General features: G+C 36.1%; 1 protein-coding gene across 1 annotated transcript; it reads left to right on the forward strand.

Annotated features, from left to right (window-relative positions):
• Window positions 1-7,618: 7,618 nt before the first annotated feature.
• On the forward strand, window positions 7,619-16,348 carry LOC113350220. The gene is made up of 13 exons (XM_026594332.1): window positions 7,619-8,239; window positions 8,883-8,955; window positions 9,056-9,189; window positions 9,340-9,696; window positions 9,792-11,095; window positions 11,267-11,622; window positions 11,714-13,596; window positions 13,720-13,880; window positions 14,048-14,208; window positions 14,301-14,458; window positions 14,686-15,517; window positions 15,604-15,781; window positions 15,914-16,348. The coding sequence occupies exons 1-11, from the start codon at window positions 8,141-8,143 to the stop codon at window positions 14,866-14,868; spliced, it is 4,869 nt and encodes a 1,622-aa protein (XP_026450117.1). The 5' UTR covers window positions 7,619-8,140; the 3' UTR covers window positions 14,869-15,517; window positions 15,604-15,781; window positions 15,914-16,348.
• The last annotated feature ends 739 nt before the right edge of the window (window positions 16,349-17,087 follow it).

A 17,087-nucleotide genomic window follows, 5' to 3' on the forward strand; every position in this document is an offset into this window, starting at 1 on the left:
TATGTTGAAAATATTCGTAATTATTGTCAATACCATCCTTCCATAATAAACACAATCCACCAGTCAAGCCATTAGGATCATAGAAACAAACATTTGCAGTTGTTGTAATCAGAAACACAAAAAATTTCTAGACATTTTTTTGGTCTTTATGAGAAAAATAATGTCTAGATATTTAGATCTTATAAGTTCTCTAAGTGTGTACTGGTAAGTTTATTACCAAAACCACCAACATGAATAGAAAGAGTTTGCATATTAACAGGGTTCAAGTAATAAGGGCATTGCACAAAAAGTCAGAATTGCATGTGAAGTGAAAATAACCATGAAATATATAGAGGAGTGTTTCAAGAGTGGTAACCCGATCCTCCCATCATTATGCTTAGTTTAAGTTGTACTCATACTTAGTTCCTTCTTTGTCAGATTATTCTAATGGTCTACTTCATTAGTTTGAGAAGTACTTGTTGAGTTTATAAAGATAGCACCAAGTTCATCCTAACAGGTTATACGAGAAGAATTTTATATTGGCTTTTCCCTTAACCTTCCTTTATCAATGGACAACTCCTCATCCACATCATTATTGGTATATCAATTTTCTTATCCTTTGATACCATTAATTAAAAAACCATCAAATGGATTTGTTGGTGGGAAGTTTTTAAGACTTTGCATATGTATTTGAGCCACAATTCATCATTGAGGTATTTGATAGATCTGTTGTAAACTTTATGATATCCCTAAAACGTGAAGTTTCTTATGAGCCATTTCCAAGAATTATTTTTTTGATTTTCATTTTTGCCACTTGTGATTGATTACATAACATTAGTACAAATGTTACGAGGTTGTTTCTCATTACAAAAAAAAAAAAAAACTGACCCACCTAGTTAGTCCATGTTGAAACTGCAGTAATCCTTCTTCTCAAATAGTGCTAATATTGATTTTCACACATACTTTGATGGGTTCATCTGATTTATGATAACTATTTGGAGGATCCAGTTCTTAAACTTTTCCCTATTTCTTTCATAAGAACAACATTCGTAAACTCCGACAACATAAGTTTGAGTTACATCTAAATGCACTGATGTTCCCAATCCAGATCCTGGTAAATCATAGCAGAATGATATTCATGAAAAAAAAATCCATATTTTCTTAAAATTCCAGGGCTTCCATCCAAAATGTTATTCAGAGTAATCCCAATTTCCGAATTTGAAAATTATCACATTATAATCTAGCTCATGCACCAATATTTCCTCCTCCTTAATGAATCTCCAAACAATTTTGACCTGTCTTTCCATATTTTTTTTTAGTCAGTCTTCCTTAATAATGACTTTTACAATTAGACAAATCTCTCAATTGATTAAGATTTTCTTCAGTGGATAGTCAGAGTAATATGCAGTCCAATCAGCAGATTCACCAGGTTCTAGTGTTGTCACTTGTATTTTTATAATACTTCACTGACATCATTTGTGTTTTCAGAGGCCATTATATGATGAACTGAAAGTAGATAGTAAAAAAGCGGGGGTATAACAACCACACCCAAATAATTTGTTCGAAAATCTGTATCGATTAAACTCCAATATAATTATGAGAGGACCAACTTAAAAGCGAGCTCAATCAAGAGATATGTCAAAGATCTTTTATCTCTATTTCTCAATGCAATCAGCAAATCAAACAGATAGAAATACGTGATCCTGATTGATACGATAAATAACTTGGACGGCAGCAAAGATCAATGCCCAACTGTCAATCAAGGTCGACTTTATCAACTGATTGAACTACGCACAACCAGTGATATTTCAATTATATAAACAAATATAATGCGGAAAATAAATAACACATACACCAAAAAATTTGTTAACGAGGAAACCGCAAATGCAGAAAAAACCCGGGACCTAGTCCAGCTTTGAACACCACACTGTGTTAAGCCTCTACAGACACTAGCCTACTACAAGTTAACTTCGGACTGGAATGCAGTTGATACCTAACCAAGTATTACAATGATTAAGGTACAATCGCGTTCCTTACGCCTCTAGAACCACGCCGGATTCTGCGAACTTGATTCCCTTAGCTGATCTCACCCACAACTAAGAGTTGCTATGACCCTAAGTCGAATATTTATAAACAAATCCGTCTCTCACATATATGTCCATTCTTTATTCGGTTTTTATTTCGTCTTTTGATAAATCAAGGTGAACATGAACCAATTGATAATCCGGTCTTATACTTCCAAAGAGCAACCTAGAAATATCAATCACCTCACAATAACCCAACTGATTGACAGAAAAGGTTATTGTCGAATCACGCGAGTCTGAGACGAAAAACTGTTGTTATTACTTTTTATATCTTACATATCAGATATAAATCTCGAGTAAAACTCAATACGATAGAACAAGTAAAATCAGAATGCGCAACTACAGAGAAAATAGTTGGATGTGGATTCACGAATCCCAAATTAAGTCTTCAAGTCGTTAACCTATAATGGTTTTGGAAAAACCTAGGTTAAAGGAAAATCGACTCTAGTATGCAACTAGGACACAAGAAAGTGTCGGGATTAGGTTTTCCAGTTGCTAGAGTTCTCCCTTATATAGCCTTTCAAATCAGGGTTGCTTTCAATCAAACCTAAGATAACTTAGTAACAAATCATTTAATATTCACCGTTAAATGAACTCCTGATTTAAGATTCATGCTAAGTCTGCTTAAAAATAAAGAAATCAATCTCCATCGTTAGATGGTCGTAGCTTGTTGCACACGAATGAAATATACCTTCATTTAGATATGGGTAATCGTACCTAAACGTGTATATTGAGTTGACTCAATAACAGTTAACCGAAGTTAGCCACATTAACACTTTTGTCTTAACCATATTCATCTAACACTTCTAGATCAAATATGATGATCAATCAATCATGAAAGATATTCAAATGAATCTAATTGTGTTTCACATAGAGTTGTTCAATTGTTCACTATATTATATAAATATATATGAAAAAAATTGAAACAAAATCGGATTGATTCGTAATCGTACAAAGTACTTATACAGGAATCAATTCATGAACATTAAGCCACGGTTTGCAAAGATTGCATTCCATAATTCATAAATGTTTTAGTTCATGAGTATGAGAATAATAGATTACCAATTTATAACTTAACCACTGTGTTCGCAAACTAGGTACGCGAATATCTGCTTCGGACCTTGGCCTGTCAAGCCGTTTGCAAACCCGGTTCGCAAACAGCCATCCCGGACCCAACTCAGGTGAAACCGGTTCGCAAACAGCCATCGCGAATACTAGGTACACAAACAAGGTTCTCAGACCTTCTCAGGTAAAACAGTTCGCATACTAGGTACACAAACAAGGTTCTCGGACCTGAATCATTACACAACAGTTCGCATACTAGGTATGCATACCATGTTGCATCCAGACATGGGTAATTGTTCTAAACTATCATTTCAATCATTGAAACATCCTTACAAGACGATAATAGTAATCTCACACATACCAACAAATATTTAGTTTCCAACAAATTTTCACATGATCATCTTTTGACTTAATATTTAGTTTCCAGTAAATTAATTGTCTCCAACTAAACTCATCAAGAATATGATGAACATAGTTAAAGGAAAAAGCTTCCATCACATATTTAGAGAAATAGATAAGCTAGATAAACTCAACTCGAAATATCAAATGTGTATAATATAAAAGTCTATATAGCTATATGACTTAGTCTCTTTAGAAGATAGAATAAAATAGACTTTTCTGAGTGATAGATAAGTTTTAGTCTCCACATACCTTTTGTTGATAAGGTCCCGCCAAGCTCCTCATTAGATCTTCGTCTTCAATTGGTAAACGTCGTGAAGTCTAACGCTCAAGTACACATTATATCCTAATCCGAGACATAGCTATAAGTAGACTAGAAATCAAGTATATAGTTTTGATCAACTAAACTTGACAAACAAGCTTGAGATAACAACACTTGCGAGTTCGGCCGAGCAGTGCTCTAAAAGATAGAGTAGACTAGGTATAAGTAGAGAGGACGACTATTAGAGTTTATGGATTGAATATGGTTTATGAGTTAATAAGGGTTTAAAGTAAATGAAAACTTTTCAAGCTTAAAGATGAAAGAAATTTTGGGGAGAGTAATTGAGTTGATGACTAATTTTTGTGCATGTATTTAGGGAAATTCAATGAGATTCAAAGGCAACACGATTGTAACTGTCCTGAGTCGATAAATATGGAACTATTTTTTAAAATTGGCTCGTATGGAGCACACAAATGGGACATTGGGGAAAACAGATTAATGAACCAGACCTTCAAGAACATTGAAGCTTTACCAAGTATAACTATTGTAAATGCCAAAATCTAATATGAAACAATTGGAAAGACATAAGAGAGCAACCACAAACGTAAAATAAGATTTGGAAAAAAAATAGAAAGATTAGTTCGACATAAAATCAAAAGAGACCAAAAAAAAATTTTAAGAAAACTAAAAAGAAAACAAAAGAAATAAAAATGAAGTTTTAAAGGATTATGTTTCTCTATGAAACTTTTGTATCACGTGGTACCAGTTTTCATCAAAAAAAGTAAGGGTACCTGAAAATGTCAAAATTTTACAATTAACTATATGAGAAAAATAATGCAAATAAATGGAAAATAATACGTTAAAACATAACCAAAAGAATAAATATAAATTTAATTAATTAATACAAAACCGGTATGGATTTAATTCACGTTTTCCCTATAAGAATACTATGTTTTGAGCTTGGACGAACGTATAATATTTTCAAAGACAAACGTTACATCCGACAATCTCAGGATCATCTCAGCTAAAGACATCTAACGGATGTAAGCGTTGCTTCTTTTCATTATGAGTATAGTATATTGTTTGGATTCCCTCATAACTGTGATCATAAAGAAAAAACATTAAATGTGAACAATAATAATCAAGATCATCATTTATACCATTTGCAATTAAAAACATCTATAATTAATATTATTATCTATAACAAATTAGCTATCCTTCATCAACAAAACAATATGGGGTTTTGAGCTTGGACGAATATTTTCCAAGACAAACACTGCATCTGACCATCTCAGTCTCATCACGGCTAAAGACATCTGACATATGTAAGAGTTGTAATTTCTTTTCATTATAAATATATATTGTTTGGATTCCCTCGTAATTAGGATCATAATAAAAAAAACGTTAAATTTGAAAAATAATAATTAAGATCATCGTTTATACTTTTTGCAATTACAAACATCTATAATTGATATTATTATCTATAACAAATTAACTATCCTTCATCAACCTACTATATAAAGAAAGAAAGAACATTAGAACCTTTATCAGCATAAGAAAAATAAAAAAAAATCATTTTTTATTTGGGAACCAACTATATATGATAAGATACAATCAACATAAATTTTGAACAATGATGTCCACGTGTGTTAATCAAAATAGACAGGGGGTTAGTCCACGAGTGAGTTGGAGGGAGTTTAATGTATTTTGAATCTTGGGGATTTTTAGGGAGTGTAAGAGAGTATAGGGAGTTTGAGAGAGTTTGGTGTGTTGAGTGTAGGGAGTTTGAGAGACTCTCCCAAAATCTCTACTTTTTTGAGAGATTTGGAGTGAGGCAAAAATACACTATAAACTCCCTAGAACTCCCCAGAACTCCCAAAAAAAAAACAAACTCCCTATCAATCTAATTTTTACCACTAACAGGGAGTTTAAGAGTTTCTTTAAAACTCCCCCATGACTAACGGGGTTTTTTAGGGAGTTTGGGAGACTCTTCTAAACTCTTCCACGACTAACGGGGATTTTGAGAGACTCCCTCGAACTCCCTCACGACTAACGGGAAAAAACACAACTACACCCAACTCCCCCAACTCCCTTGAGGACTAACACCCTGTTAGAGCATCTCCAACAGAAGGTGCAAAAAATCTTACGTGGCTTTTCTATTTAGTCCTTTTATTTATGGGATCTACACACAGAGTAAATATTGGACCTCATATTTAAAAACCCATCTCCAACAGTAGAGAATTTTAATAAAAAATTAGTGAAAAATATGACATGGAGGTGGGGCCGGAGGTGTAGATAACACTTTCTTGAACACCTTCATAATTAGTAATTGGTCCCTCCTAATTTGTAAGACCCTACTGTTGGAAATGGATTCATGCCAAACGGGGGTCTAAAATTCTATGTGTCACTAAAAAAAATGAAGATTCACCCCCTGTTGGAGATGCTCTTATGTTGAACAATGGTATAAACTAACCGTAAATTTGAAAGTAAAGCGCAAAAAAATGAAAAAGAGATGGTTGAGGAAAACAATATCCACCAGGTCAACTCAGTTTTCGCCCGATTTGCAAGGGAAAGAAGTTATTGTACACATGCTCCTGATTCACACACAGTATTTATTATTTCGTATATTCATTTAGTTCGTAAAGCTTTTTTAGGTCGTTTTGAACTTTTTTTTTAAACATGAACTCTTTCCTTCAGAGAAAGTACAAGAAAAAACTCATGAACAAAAAATAAAATAACAATATCATTTTTCCTTAGAGAAAGTATTGATAAGAAAACATGAATAAAAAACAAATTAAAGGAAGTGATATCTAAAATAAGTTTTAAAACCGGCTCTCACATTTTAATTAATGGCCCTCGTTATGCCCTAGGTTAGTAGTCATTTAATGTCTGTCGGTCTTGGCTTTGTTTTAGATCTCGGTATGTTAAGACTTTTTCTTAAAAAGATAACTCCACCTCAGATGAGCATGAGATCCTTTGATATATGTCGTTAGGACTGTCCTTGGTTCGGTTTTATGCCAGACGCAAGAACCAAACCAATGTCTTTTATGAAAAAGCAAAAACCAAATCAGATCATGCGCGGTTTATAATATTGGAAACCAAAACCTTCCCGCCGTTTTTTTTTCTTCCTTCAGTTTTTTTCTGGTTTTTATTATAGTTTAACTTTAAATTAATTAAAAATTTAATTATAAGTTAAAAATTATTATAAGTTTGTTATTAAGCTAAATTTATTATAAGTAAACAAAATCATCGTATTCAAAATAAACTAAAGCAAATTATATCCAGTGATTTTTTCTTAATATTTTTATAATTGAATATCATCTTTGATTTTAATTGGACTCTTTTTTTATAGGTATATTTATTGAAGGTTAGGTATATTATATTACGATGAAGGTTTATTACATGTAATCCTGGTTTTTATTGGTTTTTTTGGTATTGATTCTTAAATTTTCTTTGTTTATTTATTTTTTTCTGGGTTGTTGGCTTTTTTGTAACGTCAAATCAAAACCAACCATCCAGAATGGTCTTGCGGTTTTTGGATTTTCGGTTTCAGGTCTCTAGTTTCTTGGTTTTTTCTGCTGGACCAAATTCAATACGGATTGAAAACCAAAATATGTGCAGCCCTGGCTTTTTTGTTCAGATTTTTCTATTAAAAAAAAATAGGTCATATTTTTCCTCGAGGGAGAGATGACAAGAAAAAAACATGAATATGCTGTCGTCACTTGATTACTATTCTACCCCTCGTATCCATTCAGAGTCCTTACAAGTGTAATTCGTCAAAATAACAAAATTTCCATTTTTAATCACACCCAAGAGTTTTTGACAACACAGAGAATGTGAGAGTGACCCACAAGTCCAAATAAAAACCCTTTTTATTGTATTTCTTGATCAAAAAGGGAATTTTTGAAACACAGAAGAAAACACAATAATCTCTCATTCTCTGAATCTTCTTCGCTCAATCAAAACCAAGAATTGAATCTAGAGTTTGAAAGTGCGGATTTTGATTCCTTCGTTATAGAAAAAAATCCAAGTTGAAAGAACCCAATTTTGTTTGTTTTTGATATTGAGAAAGAGAGAGTTTTTAGAGAGAGAAAGAGAGGGTTTGGGGTTAGTTTTAAGGATGAGTCTTGATCACGGCTAGGTGATATATGTTGATGGTTGTAATGGTTTTGAAAGGATTTTAGTGTGGCTGAATGCTTTTGTTTCTATTTATTTGTTGATCTTGAGTAGTACATGGAAAAGGACCCAACTTCGTTTGGTTTTTAGGGAGGGAGAGGGATTTTTTAGGGTTTTCTTTTTTATGTTAGGGTTTGTAAGAAAGGGTTTTAGGTTTTGATATTGGGATTGAGATATGGAGGAGAATGAGGTGGAAGAAGGGGAAGCCTATAATTATTACCAAGAGGAGAATGATGAATCCAACATTGACCCTGATGTTCATCTTTCCTACATTGTAAGGAATTTAACTTTGATTGCCATGTTTTAAGTTCTGATTTTGTTTCTTGAAACGAACATTAGGTTGTGTCGGTCGTTAGGTTGAACTATAGTGTTTTGATGGATTTATCTGTGAGTTTAGTGCAATAAGTTTCACAATCATCATCATCATCAAACAAAGTAAACCAATAATGAGAGAAAGTCACTCGTAATTGATTGTGCTATCTATGGACTTAAAATAACTTGGAGATATTTGATTGTGTGATTGTAGTATGAAATTGAACTGATTACAGAATCATGTACAACCGGTTTATAGTCTGACCTAGTTACGAGTGTGTTGATAAGTTTTGTATGTACTGTGTATGTGAAGCCACTTTCAGTAACCTATTAATTTTTGACTGTCTAGTTGTATATTATTATCAGGGATGACATAGTAAAGCTAATTAAGTCGAATATTTGGTGGGAACTAATCTGTGAACTTTAGTTTGAACTCCCGGTGAAAGAAATGATAGCCCAATCTGAACTTAGAGTTGTGCAAACTCTTATATTTAGTTTTTAATTTTGCGGTTCTCGTTCCCTGTGACATCTGATAAATTGTTGCTGGGCAACAACTTAATATATTAAATTCTTCTGTGATATTAACAAAATCCATTTCTGTGAAGGATGAGAAGATTGAAGATTGTTTGGGACATCATAAGGAAGCTTTTGAAAGGGGCATTTCTGCTGATAATTTGGGTAAGTGAGCCTTAGCGGAAACTGTGGATCTTCTTGCTCCCCAACAGAGCCATCACTGATTTTCTTGTATTACGAAAATGATGGTTTTACATTTTCCCAGGACCAAAATTTGGTGGGTATGGTTCATTCTTACCATCCTACCAAAACTCTCCTATTGTCTTATCTCATCCGAGGACTCCACAGAAAATTCAGAACTACAATGCACCAAAGTCGCCTAACAACTTGCAGTCAGAGGTAAAAAATTGGTCAGACTAGACAGTCAATTTACACCCACATAATCTTTCTTCAATCTGTAAAAAGCGGCTTGTTTTGAAAAATAGGTTCCACACGGAAGTACTTAATCACTGACTTGTTTATGTGTTATGGGGTTCTGTTACCATATAGGATGCTCTCGAGAATGCCAAAGTTGCATCAAGTGTGACCCACGTCATGGGGCTTGGACCAGACCGTTCTACAATTTCTGCAGAGCAGCATCCTGTTTATAGAGCTCCAGCATTTGTCGGGGATTTTACTTCGGCACACAAACCAGTGTCGATTAATCCAAATGAGAAGAAAACGCTGAAGGTCCGAATCAAAGTGGGCCCTGGTAGTATGCCGGCTCGGACAAATGCTGAAATTTACAGTGGTCTTGGCCTTGATATCTCTCCTTCCTCATCGTTTGATGACAGTGCCACTGAGAGTGGAGGGTTGTCTCTCGAATCTCATGACGCACCTGATGAATCTCCGACGAGCATGATTCGGGTAAACCTTTCATCTTTATCTGTTTTTAATTTTTTGCCCGATGGATGGATAGTGAGTGACTTAGTATACTTTTGTTTATCTATCCAATGGAACAGATTATGACTTCTTTTCCAGTTCCTGGTGGTGTTCTGTTATCACCTCTGTCGGACAGTCTCTTGCTCCTAATGAAGAAAGAAAAGCTTATGGGTGACAATAAATGTGGCTTATCCTACAAAAGTAGCCAGGAAAGTTCTGCACCTTGTGTAGATGAATCTAGTTTAAGGGGTGATAGAAAAGTTTATGCTGAGAAAAGGAAACTGGTGGATAAAAAGTCAGTCGACGTGAATAACAAAAATGTTAGTGATGCAGGTAAAGGTAGTTCTTTCTTGAAGAAGAAAATAGATGCCGTTAATTCAGTACCTTGTAATGTTAAAGTTTCCCCTATATCTAAGTTGAAAGGTGTAACTGATGACCTATTTCAAAATTTTGGTCGGGAATCTGGGGGATTGAGTATACGTGCCGTAAAAGAAGAGTTTGTGTCTGGCATTTCGAAGAAGGAAATGTTTGAGCCAATTGTTGGGCACAGCGTGGATAGCTCTGGGAAGCAAAATTTAAAGATTAACATGCCCTTTAAGTGTTCGAAAGGTGGAAATGCGACTCTTCTTAAGGGCGATCTGATTGAACCAAGAAATTTCCGGAGGAGGAAAGATGGCGAAATCCAGGACCTATCTATGAATAAGATTGATGCATCTAAGGGAAGGGAACTTCTGGATGTTGGTGGACTTGTTGATCCTTCAACACGTAAAACATCCGCTGCTAAACATGGAATAAAAGTGACTCTCGCGAGGAGAAAATCATCAGATGGGGGAAATTTGAAACTTAATGGGATTGTAGGGAAAGATGTTCCAGCCAAAGAGTTTCCTAAAAGAATCTCAAAGGTTGCTTCTTCTTCATCTGGGAAAGAAAAAACGAATAAAACAGGTGAGTTCCCTTTAACGAGTAAAACTGGGAATAAGAGATCACACAAGGATTCTGGTAAACCCAGAGAAAGGGGTACTGATCTTTGTGGGGACGCAAAAGTCGAGCTGCCAGAGAATAGAATGGATTTGCTGGAAACTCCTAGATATAAGGCAATCGACTCAGTGCTCCATGTAGAGGAGAAAGAAAATCCCAACATTACTGACAAAGCAAAGGAAAGATCAAATGTCACCAGAAAGGTTGAGAACCTGCTGTCTTCTGAAGCATATACAAAGTTGAATCCCATTGTTACCCCGTTAACAGGAAGTGAGCCTGTTTCCGATGTTCCTGCTGTGGATCAATGGGTTGGCTGTGACAAGTGCTCCAAGTGGCGTCTTATACCATATGGTATGGATCCCGAAAGCTTTCCCAAAACGTGGCACTGTGGCATGCTTGACTGGCTGTAAGTTTCTTACTGGAGCATCTCTAGGTTCTATAATTAATGATATTCAATGCACAGTAGCACTTAAAAAGCATTATCTCTTGGGTACTAGGTTCTGATAAAGAACATGCTGATTCAGATGTTTTTCTTTTTCTTTTTATAATAAGGTTGAATGTTTATCGATGTTACTAGGCCCGGAATGAACCGATGTGATTTCAGCCAGGATGATACAACAACAGCTTTCTACGCACTGCACCAACTCCCTCCTGTACCTGTGAATCAAAATGTGAACAATCTTCCTCACGGGGCTGTTGCACCAGGAGTAACTTTGGCTGGTCAAGATATGAATTTAACTCACAGTGGTGATGATTCGCATGGTGGATTTAATGTTGGAAAGAAGAAACTACAAAAAGGAGCACCGAAGGCATACCAAAAAGACATATCTAACTCCACAGAGAACAGTTTAAAGGCTTCTTTGAAGAGCAGAAACTTACATGATGTGGTCCAATCGCCAATGGAATCTGATCCCTCGAACTTTCTGCGGTCAAGTAAGTCTAATGATATAGCTATGTAAACACATTTTTCATGAGCATTAATAAGCAATGTTTAATTTATTCCTGCTGATTTATATTTGTGTAGATGATGTAAAGCACCCTAGAGTAAATAGGAAAAGGGGGGAAGATCAAGATGAGCTTAAAGTCTCAAAGAAAAGGAAGTCATTAGATTGTGGTAATGAGCACTGGATGAATGACCATAGCCAGGAGGCTGCAAAAAGCGGTCCCAATTCCATGAATGTTATTGCAAAGAACATGATTATTAAGGATGTCAAATGTGGTTCCAAGGACAGAACAATAGTTTCCATAAAAAATTCCAAGGGACAAGTTGCGGTTCCTGTGAAAGATGGAGGTATTGCTGGGAAGAAGAGGAAGGTTAAGGAGTGGCAGAAGAGTGAAATTTATCCACCAGAGAGCCACCCGAGTACTGTTCCTCATTTCAGTGACAGCAGTTTTTTTGTGAAGGAAGAAACCAATGAGAGTGAGCAAGGAAAGGAAAAGAAGGCGAGGGTATCTAAACCGGAGGTCAAGGAGTTAAGTTTAAGCAAGGGGGGTGATAAAACTGCCAAACGAGGTAGGGGAACTCGAATTCTTATATCCAATAGTAAAAGTACATTACCTCTTGAAACAAAAGAAAGCAATGGCGGATATCTTGACAAGGAACAGCAACTGGGGCAATATGTAGGAGAAAGTACAGCCTCTCCACGGTCTTTGGATGGTATGGAAATCCTTAAAAAGGATATTGGAGATATACAGAATACTGTTGCTCCTTCTTCAAGCTCTTCCAAAGTATCAGGCTCTTCCAAAACAAGATATGACATTCAGGAGGTTAAAGGCTCACCAGTAGCGTCAGTTTCTTCATCCCCTTTGAGGAACTCCAACCCAGTGAAGATTATACGGGAAAGAAGGAAACCTTGGGAGAAGGATAAGTTCTCTGCCGGGGGTGGCAGTTCTCTACGATGCCCTGGTAATGAACCGGATGGTGGGAATTTTGAGACTGAAAGGATGGAGGGAGTTATTCCTCGAAGCTCCCGGGTATCATCTGGGGTCCATCATCAGGATAGAGATGCTATTCACCCTTTAAATGGTGAATCTAAAGCACAAGCTATATCTTCTGCGTCCAATGCTGATGATCATAATTTGGTGAATAGTAACTGCTACAACTCTACTGGGTCTAAGGTTAAGAAATCCAAGGAGTCCTTACAATCAAATGATAAAATTAGAAGTTCAAAATCTGCTCATGGTGAATGTGATGCAAAGGTCTTCAGTCCATACCCTGAGCAGGAGCAGTATCAAAAAAAGAACTTGAGATTTCAGATGGGGATGGGATCACAGAATACTTCATATAATGAAGAACCAAGGATTGAAAAGAGCAGCTTTGTGGAGAAGTGTGCTGTTGAGACCAGTAAGGTTGAGAAGAATAGGTCTAGCAAGAAACATCCCATCGGAATTCCTCCAACTGAAGGTAAAATAGATGATCGGCCTAAATTTGGCGGAAATGAAGATTCTTCAGAAGTAAAATTGAATGGTGCTAACAGTAAGGCTGGAAAATGCAGACCAAAGCAAACCTCACTGCAGTTCCATGAAACTGAGGAGGCTCCAAGCAAGTTCGCCTCCGAGATATTAACAAATCATCTGGGGATAGCAACTGAAAAAGAGAAACTTCTGTCGTGTTCTGGGGATAAAGAAGAGTTATTAGCACACTTATATCAACCAGTAGCTGGGAAGATCAGCATCAGTGGATCAGATACAGTGGTTGACACCCGTGGTACTTTGAAGATATCTGAAGGTCCAACGAAGCTTGAGAACTACAGTAAGACTCACTCAAGACAATCTACTACCTGCGGGTATCCGGCCAAGGATCTGAATGCCACCCAGATTCCTGTTAAAAAGGATCCTTCGAGTCAGGCTGCTGCAAATGCTATTAAAGAAGCCAAGGATCTTAAACACACGGCTGATCGACTTATGGTATCCTCTACTCAACTACTCAAACTATATTGTCTATCTCTTAAGCTTCATATGAACGTTTAATGGATGTTCTCAGTTTGACTTTTTTTTTTTTTTTTTTTAATGATTGGTCATCATTTATAGAAACTTGGTCAAGAGCTTGAAAGTGCTGAAATATACTTCCAGGCGTGTTTGAAATTTCTTCATGGTTCCTCACTTTTAGAACGCTGCAACACTGAGAGTACCAAACGCGGAGATATGAATTACATGATAGAAATGTATAGCAGTACCGCGAAACTCTGGGAGTAAGTACTTGACACTTCAATTGTAGTTTAAATGTAATGGCTCCACTACCTTGCCATTCATGCATTCGTGCTTAATTTATGTATACAGTGAACTAGAGCTTATCTTCTAAAAACTCTTTTCAGCTAATTATGCTGATAGTACTTTCTGGGATTTTGAAAATTTGTAGTTATGTTGCCCATGCATATGAAAAACTCAACGTAATGGCTGCAGCTGCTCTAGCTTACAAATGCACCGAAGTAGCATACATGAAGGTTATTTATTCTAAAAATTTGATTGTAAACAAGGATCGACATGAATTGCAAGAAGCTCTTAAAATGGCACCTCCAGGTAAATTAGAAGTTCAATATGGCACTCATTGTTTGAATGATTTGCTTAAGCTAGATTTATACTCATATTCCCAGATGGTGCTACTGCTTTAGGTGAGTCTCCGTCGTCATCTTCCTCGGGTGTTGATAACTTAAACAATCAAGTCACGCTGGATAAGGTTGCATTAGCCAAAGCTGACGGTTCTCAAATTACTGGGAGCCATGAAATTGTTGCTCGAAACCACCCCAAATTTGTGCGGTTACTCAACTTTGTAAGTCTAACTGGCGTAGTACAATGTTTTCATGCTTGTAAGTCTAACTGGCGTAGGACAATTTCTCATGCGTAAAGCAGTAAAACCTTGCATTATTTCCTTAGATATAGAGGAACTGATGAGATTTTATGTGTCATTTAAGTATACAAATGATACATTTCTGTCCATAAGTATCTATGTTCATGTACGAAATGCACTTAGTTAAAGTCATTTTGATGTTTTTGTAGGCAGAGAATGTTAATAATGCAATGGAGGCTAGCAGAAAATCTCAAAACGCACTCGCACTTGCAGCTGCTAATGCAGGTGCAGACGTTATGTCTTCTGTTAAGAGTGTCATTGATTTCACATTCCATGACATAGATGGATTACTTCGTCTTGTACGGCTTGCAATGGAAACCATTAGCCGTTGAGATCACAATGGGCAGGAAAAAATGTGAACCCTGTAAATTCATCTAGTTCCCATGGTTTACTTCTGAGTATGCTGGCCATTTGGAGGAGCCGATGAAAAAAAGAAGCTTGTTGTATCTCTTCTCAGCACTCAAGAGTACTGGTGAAAAATTCAGAAATGTTATCCTTTCTCTTTTGTAACATGTGTATGAAATGAGATCCAGCAACTTCGCGATGTTTTGGTTTTGATATGGATATTGAGCAAAAGCATCCCAACCCACGAGTTCTAATGGTAGTTAAGGGGAAGAAAGGGTTTCTTTGTACAGGTGACAGTCAGTCCAATGAGGGTTTGGGGGTTATACTGAACTGTGCATATATGGCCATTTGAAGATGAAGATAGAGATAATGATGATAAATGTGTTAAGTAGGCTTAGAACTTTACATTCTGATTGATCCCGTCTTTCTGGCATTTCTGCAGAAGGTCCCAAGTTTTGATCTCTTTTTTTTTTACCCATTAAAATAGATAACATAGTTAGTTATGAGGAGTTTAAAAAGATATACATACATACAGCAAATATTCTATTGAATCTAGTCTCAAGTTCAGTTTTCATGGTGCTTTTGGTTGCTCTTGTACAAACTTGCTTTGAAGCCAATCGCAGTAGAAATCCTCAGGTATTATCTAATTTGCGGTCCACCATTTATTTCAATTTAGACATGTCTTTTCATCTCATATCTTAAGTTTTCTTTTTGTGTTGTAGGTTGTGTTATTCATGGCCTCTTCCGACTTCCAACAATCCAATATGACATCATTCTTTTCTGAATGGAGAAACAATCAGAAATTAGTTAGATAACAGAATAAGCAAAGAAATTATTTTAGGTTGCGAGTTTGCATTGTAGGAGTTCTATCTGTACTGTCTCTGAGTTTCTCCCTACAAGGTATTTAAGACTCCTTAAGTTTTAAAATCAATGGAAAGCTGGTTATTTCACGGTTAAGTTTTAAAATCAATGAAAGCTGGTTATATCTCAGTTACTCAGTTTATTATTTTTTGTCTTTTCTGTGGGTGACAGGTTATTCATGTCTTTCTGTATGCCTAATAAACTCGTTTAAGATTTGTGGTGGTGCAAGTATTTATTTTGGGGATACATGGAAAGAGGGAGATCTAATTGGTAAGGCCACTCTTCACTTGCTATCCTTGTTATAGAACCATCTTAACATATTAGTGTTTAAAACCACAGATTATTTATCTGGTTAGTTATCTTGATGTTCCCGTCATAGCATCGGGGGGTGAGTCTTAGCAATCTCATCATGGTAATTGTTTATCTGGTTGGTTAATGAATCTTAGCAATCTCTTCATATTAATCTTTTATCCGATTCATTATCTTGATTTTCCTGATATAGCATAGAAGTATGAGCCTGAGTAAGCTCTTCATGTTAACTGTGTAATTCATAGATCAATCATTCTATACGCTCATCAATATTTTACACAATCTGAGTTTTCCTAATGTACATTCTTCATTTGCTGTTTGGATTGTTTGCCAACCTAAATCTTACAGGTCACTTGCATTAGAATAGTAAGGCCACTAACAATATCAGAGATGTATCCAGTGAGGTAGATGTGTATATATTGACAAAGGTTTCTTGGTATTCAACAAAATGAACAAGTTTATGATTTTTTTGGTATTGACAATGCACAACTTGCACCATATTTATCTTTTAACATCCGAGGCATCACCATTGACCACCGTGCCATTGTAAAATAACAAATTAGAAGAGTTTACTTGACTTGATATGAATTATACAGGATTTACTACCCATTGTTGCATTTAGAAGAGTTTACTTTTTATTTTTTTTTGTCGTGGTGCTTCGGAAACTAAAACACGTGTCTAGTTTGACGTTATTGAGACCTGAAATTAGGCCAGAAGCACTAAACAAAGGCTAAAGCTGCCCGACTATCAACCACAGGATTGTATAAATGTGAATGTACTGATGTACTAGGAAAGTCATGAATTCTGAAAAAGAACACTTCCACCCTCACATGAAGGCTGAAGAAGAGGCAATGGTGGGTGGCCCTCCTCTAATTCACTTTCCTAAGGTGTTTTTAGGTCTGTGTTTAGAGTGCAGTCAAAAAGACTGGTAGGATTCTGTAAAATATGGTCTATGGTGTCTGTCTGTATCGACTTAACGTGTCGTGAGAGGGTTCAGTGCAAAATACATCAGCATACACCCCTACCCTCATGAAAT

The sequence above is a fragment of the Papaver somniferum genome, chromosome 2 (assembly GCF_003573695.1).
Source record: "Papaver somniferum cultivar HN1 chromosome 2, ASM357369v1, whole genome shotgun sequence".
Taxonomy (NCBI): domain Eukaryota; kingdom Viridiplantae; phylum Streptophyta; class Magnoliopsida; order Ranunculales; family Papaveraceae; genus Papaver; species Papaver somniferum.